Source organism: Mustela lutreola, chromosome 13 (genome assembly GCF_030435805.1).
Source record: "Mustela lutreola isolate mMusLut2 chromosome 13, mMusLut2.pri, whole genome shotgun sequence".
Lineage (NCBI taxonomy): Eukaryota > Metazoa > Chordata > Mammalia > Carnivora > Mustelidae > Mustela > Mustela lutreola.
The window spans coordinates 54,811,558-54,832,598 of NC_081302.1; the positions used below are offsets into that span (position 1 = coordinate 54,811,558).

The following is a 21,041-nucleotide window of genomic DNA, read 5'->3' on the forward strand; positions in this document are numbered from 1 at the left end:
AGTCTTTCAATAAAGGCAGAAAGAGCTTTCCATTTCAAATTTGTTTTGTTTTGTACCACATGTGGGTTAATTAGATAAAACCATGTCATGTGCCAGATTCAATCAGCCTGAAAATAATCAGAAAACTGGGTTTGGCATTGTTTATGCTGTTCTGGCTCAGATCGACAAAAGCACAAAATGTAAATTGGCTCCAGAAAATAACATATGTGCGCTGGTGCCAGGTTTTCTTTCATGGGATTTTCTCTAGCTGGCACCGGAACAGCAGATGCTGCTCTGGGTCACCATTAGACAAACCTACACCATGTAGATCCCCATTTTCTGTGAGTGGACACCTCCATGAAGGGCACTTGTCTTCCTGCCTTTGACATTGGCCCAAACCAGCTTTCCAGCTATTGGCAGACAGTCAACTGAAAATGCACATTGAAGTTTAAAAATGAAAATGCGTTTTTGTTTGGCTTATCCCCCAGTAACTTCCTTTGGGTTTATTTCTTTGTTTCTAAAATCTCCTATAAGATTAGAAATATAGTCCTGACACCACTCCCCTATTTCTTTGCTGTAGATAGTTCAGTGAATATTTCGAAGGGGAAAACGGCAGAACATTTTCTTGTCTTCCTACTTAAGTTCCAAGGGAGGGATAAACATTTTAGCAATTATCCAAGCAATCATGGAATTGAGGTGGTTTTGGAGTATAGGTGAGGTTTGGTGGGCTGAAGTCTGGAGCCAACGACGAAGAAAGAATTCTTGACATGTCTTTGGTGCAAAATGGTGGTTTATTAAAGCACAGGGACAGGACCCACAGCAGAAAGACATGCTGCCCTGGGTTTTGAGGAGTGGCTGATTATATACTTGGGAGTTGGAGAAGTAAGGAAAAGGGAGGTTTCAAAAGAACTTTCATTTGCTAAGATACCTACAAGATACCCACATGATACCTACAAGTTACCAGAGGCCTTGCCATTGCCAAGTTAAGGTTGTTTTCACCTCTAGCAAAGTATTAACATTTGGGTAGTTGAGAGATTCCTGGAAGAATGTCATACATACGCCACCCAAGAGTAGGGGGTCCAGGGAGGTTACCAGTGTTAGCTTATGTTTTGTCTTCAGCCAGCCTTCTGTTCCCTCATCAGAATGACATCCATTGGATGAAAGAATCCAAACTAGGTAGCTTTTCCTTCCCTTTGTGCTATGTAAACTATCTGATATCAATGCAGAGGGGAAAAGGAATTGCTCTCCTTACTTTTTAAAAAATAATATTTTTTAGAATATTCTAGAATATTTTTTTAGACTATTCTTGAATGTGTGATTGTGGTGATCACTTCTCCCAGTATGGATGAAACTACTTTGCTCGGGTCACCAGTGAGTACCTGGGATAGGGAAACTAAAGGGATTCCATGAAGAGTTGCTTTCTTGTTCCTTTTCCTGGTTCTATTTTTGCTAGGACCTGCACGCCCTACACATGCTTATAATATGTCCTCTTTTAAGGATCAAGGAGTTAATGATTTCTTTGGAATCTTCCAACACAGTAGATAACATCTAAGGAGTGACCATGTGAGATCATCATGTATGTTTTCCAGACCACTAACTCCAGACACCTTGACCCCAAGACAACCCCCTAGCTCTGTTATGGAAAATAAAAATCGGACTGGTGAGAAACCAAGTGACACACGGAAAAGTAGGAGAACTTGGGTTTATTTTATGCAGGTGGACCCTGAGCAGCTCACATTGGAAATTCTGGGCCCCGGGTAGCAGGGTCACAGAACTTTTATAGGGAAGTGCTGGGGGGTCAAGCTACAAGGGCTGTGCTGACCCCTAGTAGGTGGGTTTAAGTTGAAGGTGGGGGTTGCTTTAGGTGGGAACAGTGGATAGTGCAGTGGCCTGAAGCTTGTTTACAGAAGCAGAAATGGCTGGTTATCTCTTGCTCAAGTAGGACTCCTGGTTATCTCTTGGTATTGCTAGTAACTTTCCATCTTCTGGGGCTTGAGGGCGCAGGTCTGTCTGTGTTATTTTCCTCTTCAGCTTCAGGGCATAAATGACTTATGGAGGATACGGGAACCCTTGTTTTTGTTTAAACCGGTTCTTGGATGCCTGAGAGGACATGTACACCAGACCACAATCCTCAATAAAAACCCAGACCCCAAGCAAAGGGGACATTCACCCTCCCCTTAGAGGCTTCCAGATGCTCGGTCCAAATCTGCATTCTCTGTGTCTTCAGTAAACTCTGCTCTCACTTCCTTCTGTTTCATGTTTGATTTCTATCGTGCGTGAAGCTGTTGGGTTGTCAATGTTGGGTCCCCCAATAATGGGTCCATGGTCAAAGGAGCGAGACCGATACAAAGCAAAGGCCAAGCAAAGCTTTATTTCGCACCAAGCATCAAGAATCAAACCGATCATTAAACAGACCAGTCGGGGCCACCCCTTACAGAGAGGGTGACCCCTCCTGCCTCACAGACTAACTTTTACAGAGCAAAGGCCATGTGGTTGGGCCTGGCCACACACAGGTGGCGAATGAGATTTTAACACTCAGAGAAAGCTGCACAGTCATGCTAGGTCATACATGGTGGCCAATTGAATTACAATTCATCCCATAGTAGCTATTTGAACTAGCCTATCACCTTAGTCAGAATTGGCGGCCAAAAGGCGGGGTCCACACTCCTTGGTAGCTAGGGAGACAGTATGCGCACTTTACTGACTGGATGACTCCACCTGACTGGACGTCTCCACCTGACTGGACTTATCCCTGCATTCTGGCCATTATCTCCACCTGACCTGACCCACCCTTGTATTTGGGCTTTGTTACCTGGGACTGGTTTCCTGGACTTGCTTTTAAGTAAGTTCCTCTGTTGGGGGGGGGGGAGGGTAAGTTTAAGTTTTACTGCATAAACAACAAAATGGATGTTCAACCAAGGTGGGGCAGCTCTGGCTAAATAGGCCGGTACAAAACCGAAAACCCTTTTGTGGTCCTGCCAGCCCGCTTGTGGGTCTCCAGGCCTGTCCCAAGTATGGCATACTTACTTGTCAAATTCAATGGGCACATTTTATCCTCATCTTACTTGGTTGTTCTGTAGGTATCTGGCGTTTTTCTCTATTTCATCCTTTTTGAAATTTCCTTTTTTTCATGACCCCACTCTCTCCTGACTTCTACCACTTTTATCTCTGGCTTCTTATTTGTAGTTCCCTTTTATTTCCCCTTTCTTCTGTCCACTTTTGAGTCTCAGTGTGCAGAGGCTAATCTTCTTTCTTTCTTTTTTTTTTTTTTTTTGTTCTGTGTTTTTCTTAGTTCTGTAGTTACCAATGGCAGAAAGCTAAGATTCTTGGATTCTTCCCTTTTCCTTAACCCTTCTATCTGCTCAACTCCATGTCTTCTTGACACTATCTCTTCACCCCTTAGATTTCTCCTCTTGAAATCGTAAGACTACTTTGGTTGCAAATACAGAAAATGCCACCAAACCTGGTTTAAAAATAGGGTGACAGTTTCTTCAACAAGTCACTGGGTGATGGACATTAAGGAGAGTTCATGATGTTGATGAGGGAACAGAAGGCTAGCTGAAGACAAAACATAAACTGACGCCAGTAATCTCCCCTGACACCCTACTCTTGGGTGGGACATGAGTAACATTCTTTCAGGAATCTCCCAGCTGTCTTAGTGTTAATACCTTCAGAGACGGGGAAAACAACCTTAACTTGACAATGTCAAGGCCTCTGGTATTTTGTAGGTATCCTAGAGGTATCATATCTTGTAGGTTGGTCCTCTTTAGCATATGAAAGTTCTTTTGAAACCTCCCTTTTCCTTTCTTCCCCCAACTCCCAAGTATATAATCAGCCACTCTTCAAGACCCTGGGGCAGCATCTCTTTCTGCTGTAGGCCCTATGCCTGTGCTTTAATAAACCACCATTTTGCACCAAAAATATGCCAAGGCTCCCTGCTAGGCAGGAAGCCTGCTTCTCCTTCTCCCACTTTGCTTGTGTTCCCTCTCTCTCTCTCTCTTCCTGTCAAATAAAGAAATAAAAATCTTTAAAAAAAATCATTTTTTGGTTGTCAGCTCTGGACCTCACCCCAACAAACCTCACCAATATTCCAAAACCACATCAGTATAATGAGCACTGGGTATTATATAAGACTGATGAGTCATTCAGCTCTTCCTCTGAAACTAATCATACATTATGTTAATAAATTGAATTTAAATTAAAAAAAAAGTTTTTTTTGTAACAGAAATTTGCATAAGAACTGGATATTAGATAACACTGTAGGGACAAGAGTGGAGTGCCCTAAGATGGACCACTTTGGTATAAACATTATTTTGAGTTAAAAGTTATCAAAACCTGGCATGCTTCTCTGTTCATGCCCAGCTAACTAGAGAAAAAGTTCCTTCCCCAGAAGCACCCCAAATGTAACCCCAATTTTCTGTAACCCCAATGTCCAAGAAGGGCTATGTGCCCAACCATGAAATGAATCACCATGGTTAGAATGATGAGATACCTTGGTTCGCTTAGCTTAAGCAGAGCCCGTCCTGAGAGTAGGGGGCAGAGTTAATCCTTGGGTCCTCTTTGGGTAGGGCTATGAGGAATTGAATGTAGGGAGGAAACTACACTCCTCCTTGCCATGTCCCTGCCACTGTCCTAGTTTAGCACCCAACATTTCTTACTCAGACTACTGAAATAACTTTCTTGCTGATTTTCCTCCTTTAGTTTTGGCCCATCAAGCCCACATTACTAGCAGAATGATCCTAGCATGCAGATCTGATCATGTCACTGCTACATTCAACATTTTTTTTTTTTTTGATGTCTTGGCTTTACCTATAAGATCAATTCCAAATGCCTTTTCTTATTAAGTAAAGCTCTTTAATATCCGGCCCTTTTCTGGTTATCTGTCCACTCTCATCTGTCTATATTCTCTTCTCTATACTTTAAACTTTAGCAAAACTGAATTACTTGTAGTACTGTTCATATGCAGTGCTTTCTCATACCTAGTTCCCTTAAGCCTGCCTCAATCTTATCAAGCCAGCCAATCTGTATTCATCCTTCCACAGTCAGCTTGAATGCTATCTTCTCTAACTCCTTTCCTTTCTTTTCAGACCCATCCTTTTTTATGCCCACTGCACTTGCCACACAGCAGAGCCCTCTTTTCTGATCATACCGGCATAGTGGTTGATGGGTTAACTGAAAAACTAATTAAATTGGGGATTATAACAATAATGATACATACTTTAAACATTTATAATCTTTTTTTAAAAGATTTTATTTATTTGACAGAGAGAGATACAGCAAGAGAGGGAACACAAGTAGAGAGAGTGGGAGAGGGAGAAGCAGGCCCCCTGCTGAGCAGGGAGCCTGATGCAGGGCTTGATCCCAGGATGCTGGGATCATGATCTGAGCTGAATGCAGATGCCTGACTGAGCCTCCCAGACTCCCCTAAACATTATATTTTTAAGGTTTTATTTATTTATTTAATTGAGAAAGAGAGAGAGAGAAGGGATGGGCAGAGGTGGAGGGAGAAAGAATCTGAAGCAGGATCTGCACTGAGAGCCCAATGTAGGGCTCAGTCCTACGACTGAGATTGAAAGACCCGCGGATCCCCTTACCCAAGAATCCAACACTGCCACTGGATGCAATCAGCAAGAGGTTCTTTATTGTTACGCAGGCGCCTGCGGGTGGTCAGCGCGCGCCTGCAGGTGGTCAGCAGCTCCTGCTAGCTGAGCACACCCAGCTGGGGTGGTGCCAGGTTTTTATAGACAGGTACAAACAAGTTTTGGGTGGGGCGCAACTGATTGGTTGACAGTTAGAACTTTTGAAAAAGGCCTTAGTGGAGTTTGCTGATTGGCTTTGGGGACCCGCGCGCGCGCGCGCGGGAGGAGAGGCGGGAGGAGAGGCGGGAAGGGGGAACAAGCTGATTGGTTCTGAGGGCCCACGCGCGGGAGGAGAGAGGCAGGGAGGGGGAACAAGAAGGGGGAAGGTAGGAGTGCCATCATGGCGTCTTCTATTATTTCTATAAGCCAAGCAGTTACAGAAGGGCAAAAGAGCAATTAATAAGCAATTAATAACCTAATTTACGCCTAAAAGCCAGCGGTTCACAGAAAAGCAAACAAGCGGTTAGTTATCCTATCTGTCTACTAAGGGAGGGGTCTTTCAAGATCATGACCTGAGCAGAAACCAAGAGTCAGACGTTTAACTGACTGAGCCATCCAGGTGCCCCTAAACATTATTTTTTTAAGTATCACATACAAATCTATCACCATTTCTTTTTTTTTTTTTAATATTTTATTTATTTATTTGACAGACAGAGATCACAAGTAGGTGGAGAGGCATGCGGAGAGAGAGGAAGAAGCAGGCTCCCTGCTGAGCAGAGAGCCCGATGCGGGGCTCGATCCCAGGACCCTGAGATCATGACCTGGGCCGAAGGCAGAGGCTTTAACCCACTGAGCCACCCAGGCTCTATCACTATTTCTTAGTAAGGAGTGTTGTTTGCTTGCTTGCTTGTTTATTTATATATTTATTAATTTAGCAAGATCTATACCCAATGAGAGGCTTGAACTCACAAACCTGAGATCAAGAGTCATATGCTCTACCAAATGAGCCAGCCAAGCACCCATTACTATGGAGCTCTTTTAGACTTTTTCTAGTAGCATCCTTCCTCCCTCTCCCTGTGATTTTTAATACCACAACAAACATACACTATATCTATTCATGCACTCTATGTATGTCTACAGGATCAAGGCCTTTCATTTGAATGTGGGTCCTCTGCCTCAGATTTTTTCCACATCAATAATCTATCTTATATGATGCCTAATTTCAGTTTGTTTAAATTGGAGGGGAACAAAGCATTTTAAAAACAAACTGAATGTAATGACTCAATTGTTATTTTATCCCCATGCCTACCACTTGACAGCTTCTTATACTCTGTGTATGTGTGTGTGTGTGTGTATAAAACTTGCTGTTATTAAGTCTTTCCAAAGCTTTTAATTTAGTTTTCATAAAAATAACTTCTTCTCTCCCCCACAATTACACTTAATCACTAAATAATGTCTAATCACATTTTATCATTTCAAAGACAAGACAACCACTTGAGGAGCCAACACCACTGTTGGCAGGGAGCAGCAATAAGAAAATATACAGGGGATGCCTGGGTGGCTCCATTGGTTAAGCAGCTGCCTTTGGCTCAGGTCATGATCCCAAGCTCCTGGGATCAAGACCCGCATTCAGCTCCTTGTTCGGCAGGGTGCCTGCTTCTCCTTCTCCCTCTCCCTCTGCTGTACTCTCTTATGCTCGCTCTCTCTCGTGCTCTCTCTCTCTAACAAATAAAATAAATAAATAAAATCTTAAAAATATATATATGTGTGTGTGTATATATATATATATATATATATACAGGAAACAAATAAGTGAAATAAGTAATATACAGAAAATAGTAATTAACACTATCAGAGAATTTATAAGGTATACAGCACTGTCTTAAGAGCTTTACAAAAGTCAACTTGTTTACTTCTCACAAACAGGGCTCCATCATTACCCCTCATTTTCCTGATGAGGAGACTGAGGCACATAGAGGCCAAAACAATTTTTTTTTTCTTTTTGCCAAAAGTCTTTTAAAATAGCAGATGTTTAAAACATCTTTTACTGAGATGTTTCTTTTTTTTTTTTTTTTTTTTTTACTGAGATGTTTCTAAGATATATTACCAACATCTGCCTCTCTTTCACGAAGTCTATTGAACATAATGTAACTTGTTTCTAAAATGGTGTAACTAATAAAAATAAGCTGATGAAAATTTAATGTGGCTTCCATTATGATTTCACTAAAGCGTTCCTCTTCATTCTCAGGGAAACCAAAGGAGTGAGTTTAGCTAAATCAGGATGAGCTCTGTGTGAGGAGAGGCAAGACTTAATTGCTCTTGTTTCCAACCTTTATTAGGAGGGGGGGGGGGGGTGACCTTAGCAAAGAACCAAAAGCTGAGAACTGACAGTCTTTATGGAAGGTTTTTCTTTAAAACTGACTCCTGCTGGGGCGCCTGGGTGGCTCAGTGGGTAAAGCCGCTGCCTTCGGCTCAGGTCATGATCTCAGGGTCCTGGGATCGAGTCCCGCATCGGGCTCTCTGCTCGGCAGGGAGCCTGCTTCCTTCTCTCTCTCTGCCTGCCTCTCAGTGTACTTGTAATTTCTCTCTGTCAAATAAATAAATAAAAAATCTTAAAAAAAAAAACAAAAACTGACTCCTGCTGTAGGAGCAGATGCTCCATGCTCCAGTCAGCAGTAGAGCTGGGGCAAGTCAGCAATCTGCTTTCACTAGATTGGGTTTTGAGCTGAGGCACAATCCTGCTGAGCCCACCTCCCCAGAATATTACCATTCTCTCTCCTGCCCCATTCTCCTTTCTCTTTTCCTGACTTGTGCTATGGAAACTTCCTTTTAGTTCTGGGGTGGGGGAGCAGCTTCCAGAAGAGGAGCTGGGGCTGACTTAGGTCTTGATCTAACTGCTTGTTTGCTCTAGGCTGGTAGCGGGTGACTGAGAGGACCCAGCTGCTAGGGCACACTAGAACCCTCCCATAGTGTGGAATGCAAAGAATCAGTAATCTTACTTACTTGACCCTGTAGGCCCAATGCATAGTATAGTGTGCAAGACCTAAGAGATGCTAAATAAATACTTACCTAACAAATAAATGGATGAATGAATGAATGAATGACCTGTGAGCCCCAACCAATTCATTTGCTTAATTCATCAGCATTCTTGATAGTTGTGGATCGGTCTAAGGAAAATTAATTTTTGTAATAAGATTGAAGTGAGAGAGCTGGGTTCTTGTCTCATGGAGTCAAAGAATGAATCTCATGGACAAAGGAGAGTGAGTAAACCTGTAGAGTTTTATTGAGTGAGGACACAGAAAAAGTCTCAGGAGTGAGAGGGGTCCCATTAGGGTTGCCATTGAGGGCTTTTAGGTTGGTCTTTTATAAAAAGTTAACCAGGGAACTTAAACCTTTTTGACTTCTCTACTGGGAGCACCATTAATTAAGGACTAGTGATAACATCTTCAATAGCTTACTTCTTTTTAGGGTCTGCTTATTTTCTCTTGACCACAGGAGACTGTCAAAAATCAGATTTCCCTTTGGACATCTAGGGCAGGGTGGTGTGGTGTGTTCCCTTATTTCTGGTTTCCTCATACCTCCATATTTTTGGGATTTCTGTGAATCTGATCCCAGAGCCCCTTATCTATCTTTCCATTCCTAGCCCTGCCTGTCCCTTACTCAAGATCATGTCTCTGAAGATCTTGGCATGATTTTTTTTTTTTAAGTCCAGTTTTACATACCACCTTTGTCATTTCTTTGCATTTGTTTCCAGCTGAAATTTTCAGCCCTCCTCCTCTTCCATCTAAAAATGTCTCACCCATTCCTTATTCACCATCTCAGCAGCTAAGCCTCCACTGACCCTTCTCTGAAACCTGGTTAAGAGTGAACATTCCCTCCCATAAATGCCAATAGGCCGGTGGTGGTAACTGAGTGTATGGTAATCGCATTGTACAAACTGCTTCCATATCCTTCTCTCCCCTCCGCTTTTGTTCATTTTATCCTTGTAACTTTCTGAGTCATTATGTTAGACAAATATTATTCCCCTTCCACAGATAAGGAGATTTGGAGAGGTAAATGGGTATTTCAGGGACACAAGCCTAGACAATTATAGAACATACAGTAGAACTCACATCTTTTACAATGGATACAAAGGGCAAAGGCACTGCCTTGTTGGCTCAGGAGTTGGAAAACACCTCACCAGCTTCATTTGTTGGTTAAGTTTTGCTCCAAAATGTTTTATTTAAAAATTAATTTTAAAATGGTTCTTTCTATGTCCAAGTCAACACAAAACCATTTGTGGGGAGTGAGGTTTATTTACTTGCTTGTAAGTTTCTTCTTTGTTTCATCTTAAATATAGCCATTCATGTGGAGAGAAGGGGTAGAATAAGGAAATTGCCACTACTATCGCTCTCAGGGGTGGGAGATTGCGGCATTAAAGAGAAGTATGATCAGTAGCTGGGGTGGGAGGAATGGTCTGGTGTGCGTCAGGGACCTTCAAGAACTGCAATTGGAGTCTCCGGGTCTCCCCTTGATAGCCCTTTGATGAGACCAAAATCTGACCGTAGTGCTTAAATCCTGGTCCTTGGTTGGGAAGAGGGCTGGGGAGGAGACAGGCTCCACCACACAATGCACACCAGGCCCAATGTTGACTTTGGGCCTGCGGATCAGAAACAAACGAAAAACTCCTCCACGTCCAAGGGGGTCTCAGCTCCGAGTCTGACCCTCGGCTTCGTGGGGACAAAGTGGCCCGAGCCTGGGGGAGAACGAGATCTCCTGGTGACATGCCCTCCGCCCGCGAGGCAGGGGCGGTGCCAGCGAAACCCGCGAGTGAACCGCCCTAACTAGTTTGTCCCTGCGGCCGTCTCGTAGCCGACGCCTCGGCGCCCCGAGTCTCCCTGCGTCGTATTTCCATGGCTGCCCGAGGCGGCGTCGCCCCTGCCGGCGAGGGTCTGCGCTACGCCGAGTACTCGCCGCCGGCGACCAAACGGCCGGAGACGGACGTGGACCAGGGACTGGTGAGTCCCGCCAGCTGCTCCCGCCTCTCCGCGGGCCTGCCTGCTGGCACCCAGGATTCCCGAGGGCGCTGCCTCACTCCTCTGTACCCTCTCACCCCCGAACCGCGGTGGTCCCGGTATTCGCATTTTTGTCCCACCTCCTCCTTCGTCCCGCGGAGTCGTGCTCTGTGCCCGGCGCACAGAGTCGCTGTTCCCTCCAGGAGCTCACAGTGTTGTCGGGGGTCCGAGCGGGAAGACAAACAGTTGCACCTGCTGTGTGATAAGTACTCCAGGGGGGATTCTCAGAGGAGGAGAGCCCAGTCCAGTGTTGCGGGGTAGGGAGTGAGGTCAGAGGAGGCGTCCGGGAGAAAGGGACGATTAAAAACGGAACTATGAAAACGAGTGGCTGTGAAGTCAGCGGAAGGAAGAGGAAAACGTGTTTGACTTACCGGTAGTAGTAGTTACAGAGTCGTAGGCCAGAGGACCAGGGGCTAGTTGGAAATCGCCAGGTGGTTTTTTCAGGTTGAGCTGCTGAGTTGGGAAAAGCGTTCGACAGAAACATAATGAGAGCCTCATATATGTCTTTAAGTTTTCTGTAGTGATATTTGAAATCTAAAAAGGAGATGAATTTCATTTTAAGTGTATTTTTATTTAATCCAATGTATCCACAATAATATTTGACATGTAATCAATATAAAATTACTGAGATATTTTACATCCTCCCCCCCTCCATTATGCACCAAGTCTTTGAAATCCAGTATGTGTTTTATAATAACAGCACATCTCACTTGGGACTAGCCACATTTCAGGTGTTCAGCCACGTATAGCTAGTGGCTACATTATTAATCATTTTAGTTCCCAAAGATTAATGGGGATTAGAACATATGAAGCATCTGGTAAAGCACCTGGAGTTGGGATATCCTGAGGGCAGTGGTACCATTTTGATGAGTTTTAAGCGGAGAACTGATAGATTGGGCTGTTAAACCAAGCTCTCTCAGGCTTTGTATAAGAAGAATGGATTAGTTGGAGAAAGTCTAGAGACAGGGCTGTTTTAATTCTTTTTCACACGGCATTCCATACTTTGCCTTTAGATGCATAGCACTTATTGTCCATACCAGTTGCTGACTACTCATACACTGTATTGTGACATCTTTTATGTTGACCTGTCATTTTCCAATATTTTTCTAAATTTCCTAAGAGCGGGGACTGCAGATTTACTTCAAGGAAGCACCCAATTTATGAGCACTCAATTATCATTACTTGATTAATGGGTAGATTTCTGCAGCCATCAGAAGGGCTTACGTGGGAAGGTTTCAGAAAGCAATATGCTTTCATTCAACAGACATTTCTTGAATACTGCTAGGTGCCCTGTATTATCCTAAGACCTTGGAATAGATAAGAAAACAAAACAGATTGGGTTAAAGCCAATGCCTTCAGCTCAGATCATGATCCCAGGGTCCTGGGATCCAGCCCTGCATCAGGCTCTCTGCTCAGCAGGGAGCCTGCTTCCCCCTGTCTCTGCCTGCCTCTCTGCCTACTTGTGATCTCTCTCTGTCAAATAAATAAATAAAATCTTAAAAAAAAAAAAAAAAAAAACAGATAAAAGTTTGAAGTAGCAGGCTCTAAGCTTCTGCTTGTCTGATTCCTTCTTTACCACAACCTTGTGAGGCAAGTCCTTTTTAATTCTCTCTCTCTTTTTTTTAATTTAGTTTTTTCAGTGTTCCAAGATTCATTGTTTATGCACTACACCCAGTGTTCCATGCGATACGTGCCCTTCTTAATACCCACCTCACTTAAGAGATGAGGAGACTCAGGGATGCTTGGGTGGCTCAGGTTAAAAGTCTGCCTTCCATTCAAGTCACCCTCCCAGGGTCCTGGGATCCAGTCCAGTGTGGGGCTCCCTGCTCAGCCAGGAGCCTGCTTCTCTCTCTCTCCTCCCTACTCCTGCTCTCTTTCTCTCAAATAAATAAATAAAATTTTACAAAAAGAAAGAGACTTAAAGTGGTAAGTAACCTACCCAGAATCATTCTCCTATATACCATTTCCACTTACTGACTTAGAAATAAGGCTTTCTGAGTAGAGTGTTCAGTCTGTGATGTAGACTGGATAAATTATTAGGTTAGGTAGAAGGAATCTCTTTATGGGGAGTTGTAAAAATCTCCATACTGGACTGATTTGCAAGGCAGCTGGGAGCTTCTGTGGTATTTTGAAGATAGAAGTAATGTTGGTGATCTTTTACATCTGTAGGTACTTCATTTGGAAGAAGATACGTGTAGAATTTAAGATATCAGTTAGGAGACATCTTTAGTAGTCCAGTCACGTGAAGGCTAAGATGTAGGCCAGTGATTCTAGTGATTCCTGTCCAACCTAGTGCCCCCAGTGCCCCCTTTTTTATAACCCCATTCTTCAAAGTCTCCTGTAATATCCTAAAATGCTACTGACAGGCAATGAAATCTGTTCATAAAATAACTTAAAAATCAGTGTAATGCTCTAATTGAGACATAAAGGTGAGGTATTTTATTAGAAAAAAAACATGTTTACTATTTAAGCATGTAAATGGTCAGACATGATTACATTAGGAGACATAATGAAGTAATCAGTTGCTGGCATATTGCACCAGTGCAAAGAACCACTGTGAGTGTAACAGCTACAAATACAGACCACTTTTCCAATGTATTATACTGGCGTTTCAGATACCATAAGGGCCATTGTCATTGGCAAACTGATTTTTCCCAAATTGTTAACAATTTTTGGTAGAATTTTAAATTAAATAAAGTGGAATCTTCCCTCAATTTACATAAGATTTGTACTTAAGAAAAATTTAGTCTTTTTAAAACAGTGTGAAATGATACATTTTATATATACTGTATTACATAAAGTTCTAGACTAAGATGATAACAAATAAGCTTTTTACCTACTTCAGTGTACAGTAGAATCTTTTAAAACCCTGAGGGATGCAGGTAGTTCTTTGTTGTAAAGGTTGTTTCATACATTTTAGAACTTCTAGGATGAATAATTCCCCATCCACCAAATACTTGCCCTCCTATCCAAATTATTATTGCAACCAAAAGGTCCTCACAAATTTTCAAAATGTCCCTAAGGGCCTATTCTGCTTCTGTTGGAATCATTAGTCCAGGTAATTATGAGTGATGAGTTAGAAGTTAAGAGAACTGGTAATAATAATTTGGGGGGAGCTCAGAAGTACTGAAAATGATGGAAGGCTGACAAAGGGTAAGTGTTAGGAAAAAATAAATGACCCAGGAGTGGGACATTTTGGCAATCTTACTGAAAATAGTAGAAAATAAAATGTCAAGGAGTTGGAAGAAAAGATTTTTCTCATCATTTTTTTTTAAGATGCAACTTATTTTGAAGTTTTTGAAATACAGCATCTGTAGTTGTAGATGTTAAATAACTCTTAGGTAAACTTTCTCTTAAGGACTAAGTATTCATGTGCATTAACCAGTTTAGGAGATTAAAAAGATAAAAATGTAGATAAAAGTACTTGGGTAGTACCTTGAATAAAATAGTATCTTACAATTAATTGTGTAATAGTCAGAGGTCATGGTCAGATTTTGCTTTAGCAAATCTGATTCTCATGGAAAAGTAGAGAAGAAGCTTTAACTTTAGGAAGAGAATATTATCAATTTTTAAAGCATTTTGAAAAAAAAACCAGTTTGTATGAAATGATAACCTTTAGTTTTCAGTACTTTCCCCAAAAGTGTAACTCCTTGTGTTTGTAGGATAGTGTAAAATACAAGAAAATTTGCTATATATACATTTCAGTGATAGGCCAACTTGATAACATGAAAATTAAAAACCTACCAAACTTGTAAATTATTAAGTACTTATTTATTACTGAAACAAAAGAAAGCACTTCTATTTTTCATTTAAAATGTTTACCTTGAAGCTTCCTTTTAAGAAATCACATGGATTACAGATTGTATATCTTTTTTTTTTTTTTTTTTTTTTTTTTTTTGAGAGCGACAGGGGTGCTGGGTGGCTCAGCTGGTTGAGTTTCTGTCTTTAGCTCAGGTCATGATCCCAGGACCCTGGGATCAAGCCCCACATTTTCATGATCATGGCTCCCTGCCCTGCTCAGTGGGGAGTCTGCTTCTCCCTCTGCCTGCCACTCTCCCTGCTTCTGCTCTCTTTCCCTCTCTCTCTGAATGAATAAATAAATAAATAAATAAATGAATAAATAAAATCCTCAAAAAAAAAAAAAAAGTGACAGCAGACATGAGCTGGGGGGAGAGTGGAAGAGGGGTTGGAGAGAATATTAAACAGGCTCCACAGCCCAAGGTAGGGCCATCTCAAGACCTGGAATCATAACCAGCCAAAACAGAGTTGAATGCTCAACTGACTGAGACACTCAGGTGCCCCGGACAAGAACTTTCATATGCTTCTGTCATTGGTACTGTATTTGACTCATGGGAGTCACTTAGTTATTCACTAAATGAACAGCTATTAGCTTCTGTTACTATTGAGTGACTTTGAATGTTTGATTCTAACATATTGATAAAGGTATTTTTTTTCTGTAGGACTTCTCCTTAATGTTAGCTTCTAAAGGAGAACAAGAGTCTTTCTTACTCACTATTCTATTCCTGGAACTTAGCACAAGTCTGGTGCATGCTCAATAAATATTTGTATATGTATATGGTAAATGCTAAATAAATATTTGGGGTATGAGTGAATATTCTCCATCTTTCCTTTCTCCATCACAACTATCTTCTTGAGGCAGAATAATGTTTTTCCTTATTAATTTCCCACTGGTACAACCATTGTCTATCTTGAACTTAAATATTATAGTCTTGAGATAGAAGTTTTGGCATTTTATAATGCTTTCAGCAATTTATATTCATTGAGATGATAATTACTGCTTATTTATTGTTTTGGAAGAATTAAATGCCTTAGGGAATTTGTAAACAACTTTGATTCTACCCCCCACCCTCCCACCTCCCCCCTCACCCACCCGCTACCAGCCACCGAGCAATAGCTATGATGGAATGGGCTGTTTTCCCAGTTTACAGAAATTCTTTGATTCGTAGTAGTGGAACATTTAATTTTTCTGGTTTGTTTTTTCTGGTGGATATATTTTTTAAAGATTTTATTTACTTATTTGTAGAGAGGGAGAGAGATTGAGTGTGTACAAGGGCTGGGGAGGAACAGAGGGAGAGGAAGAAGCAGCCTCCCCACTGAGCAGGGAGCCCAGCATGGGGCTGATTCCAGGATCCTGGGATCGTGACCTGAGCTGAAGGCAGACACTTAACCAACTGAGCCACCCAGGCGCCCTGGTTTTTTTCTGGTGGATATTTGAAACTAGATGGCAGTAACAGGAGATACCAGACTTGGCCCATTTGTTAATTTGCTGGTGTTATTTAAATAGTGCTTCTCCTTTTTGAAATATGTCTTTTATTTATTTTTAAAGATTTATAATTTATTTTAGAGAGAGAGAAAGAGAGAGCAAGCGGGAACAGGAGGGGCAGAGGGAGAGACAGAGTGAATCCAAAGCAGACTCTGTGCTGAGCTCAGTGCCCAGTGTGGGGCTCAATCTCACAACCCTGAGATCACAACCTGAGAGGGTGCTTAAACCTTCCACCACCCAGGTACCATTGAAATATGTCTTTTAAATTAAAATTAGAGGGGCTCCTGGGTGGCTTAATGGGTTAAGCCTCTGCCTTCGCTCAGGTCATGATCTCAGGGTCCTGGGATCGAGCCCCACATAGGGCTCTCTGCTCAGTAGGGAGCCTGCTTCCCTCTCTCTCTGCCTGCCTCTCTGCCTACTTGTGATCTCTATCCATGAAATAAAAAATTTTTTTAAATCTTAAAAAAATTAAGATTAGATATTTGTTATAGGCAGAGATCATGTTTTAAGGATCCTCTTTCTCTCAGCTCTCAACATAGTACCAGTACCAGTCACATAGTTACTGCTCCATAAATTTTTGTTAAATGGTTAAATTAGTGGTTCAATGAAACAACTGGTTAGGAAAAAAAAATAGAGGATTTGAGAAATGTTTTATAGAAGTATAAGCTGATAGCCCTAAGGAATAAAAAGAGTAAGATAAATGAGACTGTCTCTCTCTCTCTCTTTTTTTTTTTTTTACTTTTTTAGTAGTAAAGGCTAAAATATAAGCACCTAATACATTTTATATACCATTAGAGTACACACTGGACTTTTGATGGTTTTTGTCATTTTATTGCTTATTACCTCCAAAAACACAGTCTCTAAATCTCTTTTTAAAGTTTGTCAGTGCATTCAGTTTAATAAAAAAATTTTTGAATACCAAATACATGGAGGCTATATACTAGATGTCTCTGGGGCAGGTATGGATAAATTACAATTGCCCCTGACCCTCAAGGACAGAGGTAAACAAATTTTGTTGGTAGAGGGCTAAATAGTATTTTAGGCTTTGCAGGCCATGTGGTTGGTCTCTGCTAAACTAGGGAACTCTGCCATTGTCAAGCAAAAGCAGCCATAGATAATGCATAAATGTAGCTGTGTTTCAATAAAACTTTATTTACAAAAGTAGTTGGAGGGCCAGATTTGGGTGTGGCCTGTAAGTTTGCCAGGCACCACTCTATAAGGTAAATTGGATCAAATTTAAATACCTAATTCAAGACCAGCTCTATTAAGCACTGTTGTTTATTTGTTCATTCATTCATTCAACACTTATTTATTGAGTTTCAGTTTAAAGCTCCTAGAAAAAAACATGGGCACTAATTGCTTTGATATTGGCCTTAGATATGTCTAAGATATGTCATTTTTTAGATATGTCTCTCGGGGAAAGGAGGCAAAAGCCAAACTTCCTAAACGTGAGATCTGGAGTCCTATTAGGTAAGGTACTGAGGCTAAGTGCTGTAGTTAAGTACAAAGACAAATTAAACATGGGTTTTGTCCTCAAGGGACTTGAAAAATATTTGATTTTTCAAGAGAAGCTAGAGAGAGAGAAAAGTAAATGTAGTTTACTATCAAGAGGGAAAAAATAAGGAAAAATACATTGGGATTACAGTTGTGGATACACCTGAATGGCAGGTTTAGGAGCGAGGACCATGTCTAGAGGCAGTTGAAGTTTTGTAGGAGCTGGGCTTCATGAATATTAAGCCTAAAGAAATGTTTAACAGAGGGGTAGAGGATAGAGAAGCAGAAGAGGGCAGGATCAGTGAAGACTGTATTAGAATGGGCAGTCCTCTGGATTCTAGAGGCCATAATGGCAGCAGTAATAGCAGTGGTAGCCAAATTTTTTTTTTTTTTTACCAGGCATTAGGCTAATTCTTTAAATGCATGAACTCATTTAGTCCATGTAATAACCCTGTGAGATGTAGGTACTATTATAACCCCCCACTTACAGATCTAAATTGAGGCATAAAGCAATGAAATAATTTGCCCAGGGTCCCACAGTTGATGTGTGGATGAACCCCAAAGGTATTCTGCTTTCTGGCCTCTGCTTTTAGTCAAAATATAATTCTATCTTCTTTCCCCTTCAAACTTCCTAATTGTGTCAGGGAAGGTCTAACCAGGAAAACAGACACATCTAAATTATGTAAAACGAAGGAAATGTAGCACAGAGAGTTGGCTTTATAGGTGAAGGAGTTGCTGTGAAGCCAGGCCGGATTGCGAGGCAGTGCAGAGGTTGAGAACAGGAAAAAGCTGTTAGCCTTCTCAGGGCTGTGGGGTCAAAAGGAAAGAGGTAGTGTTTTCATAACCATCCTTGGTAACTGGACCACGGCGGTCTATCCAGTGGGGAGCTGCACCCACGGAGACACAGAGAGGAAAGAGGAGAGGTACCTTGGCCTTTCCCCTTTACCACCCTCCTGTCTCCCACGATTGCATCCCATGGGTGGGACCCTGCTGGAGCCAGGTGACACAGGAGCCTGCAGGACTTAGCTGTCCTGCCAGTGGAGCGGAGTAGGGGGAAGCTGGGGAATGGATCAGTGAATACAAACAGCTCTGGGATGAACACTCTCACGTTGGTTATTTTCAGCTGTGACGTGATTTGAATTCCACAGAGGTTGAGAAATTTGTAAGCATAGTCTCCTAAAAACACTGTTACAGAACACAATTTTATAAATGGTGTGTAGTCCCTTAGTCCACAGGAGTCTCTTTCACTCGTAGCGTAAGGCAGAGAGTATTCTTTGAGGAACTCCATTTTCACTGTCTTATGCTCTCTGAATATTATTTAAATGCTATTAGGAATTAAATAAGCATTATTTGCTCTCATGAAAATCTGATCACCATGGGTAACATTTTTTCCTTTTAAAATTGAATAGGCTTTTTTTCAAATACAGATTTGGATTTATAGAAAAGCGAAAAGATAGCACACAAAATCCCGGTGTACCTCACTCAGTTTCCCCTGTTAACATCGTGTGTTAGTATGGTCTGTTATCATTAACAAACCGATATTGCTTAATAACATTACTAACCAAAGTCTGTACATTTTTCAGATTCTTCATTTTTTTACCTATTGTCCTTTTAATGTCCCAGGATCCCATCCACGGTACCACATTACATTGAGCTTTTGTGTCCCTTTGGGTTCCTCTTGGCTATGAGAGTTTCTCAGACTCACCTTGTTTTTGATGACCCTGACAGATTTGAGGAATGCTGGTCAAATATTTTGTAGAATTTATCCATATGAAAGGCACATACTATAAACATGATCTCTCACTATATAAGTTAGCCTTGATCTAATCTGATGAAGTAGTATTTTTCTGGTTTCTCCATGGTAAAGTTAACTTCTTTTCCATTCTATATAGTACTTTTTGAAAGGAAGTCACTATGTGTGGTGCATATTTAAGGAGTGGGGAGTTAAGCTTCCCCTCCTTGAGGGTAGAGTTCTTTATGAAATCACTTGGAATTTTTCTGCACAAGAGATCTTTCTCTTCTCCCCCACTTATTTACTCAGTCATTTATTTACATCAATCAAGATTTGTGGATATTTATACTTTGGGGGGTTATAATCCAGTATTGTTTATCTTGTAGCTCAAATGGTTCCACCTTTGGCCTTGGTGGCTCTTTCGACATACCCCATTACTATGGGGTTTTTTTTGAGCACTTCCTTACTTTTGGCACTATAAGGTAAGGTGCTCTAGGCTCATCTTGTATATTTTTGTCCCTGTCCTAGAATCAACCATCTCTCTAAGAAGCGTTTTGTGTATGAAATCTTACCTCCCGGGAAACTTCATTCTGGGTCACAACTCTGGATCCTAATAGTTTCATTTTTTTCCTCTTACCCAACTTATCCCCATTTTCCTTATCTTCTCCTTATATCGCTGATGAAGTATGATAGTAAAAGAGTTCCTTGTCTTGAGGTAGGTGGCTACCCTTTCAGTCCACCAGAAAATGTAGTATTTCTCCTGCAGCTTCAGCCATGCTCTTTTTTGTTTTGTTGGTTTGGCTTTATTTTTATTTTTCAACTTCTTCTATTAGGGACTGCTAATAGAGGATGCCAGTGCACTGTGAAATCAAAGAGAGAGATAGAGAGAGAGAGATTCATCAGTCTTTTTGTATTTATCATTATATTCCAGGCTTATAGAATTTTACTGAGTCAGTGAGCAGAAGTGCCTATCTCCAGGTATAAAGTAAAATATTGCATATTCTCTAAAAGATTTAGATCTTTTAGATCTTCCAGGGAATAATTTCCATTTCACTTTGGCATACCTGGAATTTAACAACAGTTGTCACCACTGCCTCAACGGAAAAAAATAATTTTGTATAGCAGATATACAGAACTGAAGGGATAAGAACTAAAACAGAGATGAAATCAGTTATGAATATACTATAAATAGCCCTTTTTCCCTTAAATACTTCCTATCTGCAATTACGCTAAAGTTTTACTCATCAAGTACTTTATAACTATATAGTACTTACTTTTTTTTAATTAACATATAATGTATTATTTGTTTCAGGGATACAGGTCTGTGATTCATCAGTCTTTTTTTTTTTAAAGATTTTATTTATTTATATGACAGAGAGAGAGATCACAAGTAGACACAGAGGCAGGCAGAGAGAGAAGGGGAAGCAGGCTCCCTGCTGAGCAGAGAGCCCGATGTGGGGCTTGATCCCAGGATCCTGAGATCATGACCTGAGCTGAAGGCAGAGGTTTAACCCACTAAACCACCCAGGCGCCCTGTGATTCATCAGTCTTACACAGTTCACAGTTACTCACCACAGCACATACCCTTCGCAATGTCCATCACCCATAGTACTTAATATTTCTAGGTATATTTTATGGGGTTTTGTGAAGAGTTTTAAATAGAAGTTTTAAAAAGTACTGTGAATTGATACCTAATTTGTATATTTCCTTTAAGTAATTTGGGGTAACTTGTTTCTGCCTTTACTTCATTCTAGAAAACTTGTGCTATTCTACCTTTAAAAAATATTTAGACTATCATGTAGTTTAGAACAGTTGGAATATCATGTAGGAATATCATGACTCATTCATTCTCTTTTCTAAGTGTCAGCAGATCTGTTTCTGATGCTAACGTTATTGTCTGCATTGGTATCCTCGGGCTT

At 41.2% G+C, this 21,041-nt stretch overlaps 1 protein-coding gene across 2 annotated transcripts in view; it reads left to right on the forward strand.

Moving 5' to 3' along the window:
* Window positions 1-10,390: 10,390 nt before the first annotated feature.
* The window catches only part of DNAJC15 (DnaJ heat shock protein family (Hsp40) member C15), an 81,385-nt gene continuing 70,734 nt past the window's right edge, over window positions 10,391-21,041 (forward strand). For both annotated transcript variants that reach the window (XR_009346902.1, XM_059144161.1), the window contains exon 1: window positions 10,391-10,555. Coding sequence is in view for 1 of the 2 variants with exons in the window: in XM_059144161.1 (XP_059000144.1) it covers window positions 10,451-10,555 (105 nt within the window). In the remaining variant the exon portion in view is untranslated. The remainder of the gene's footprint in view (window positions 10,556-21,041) is intronic.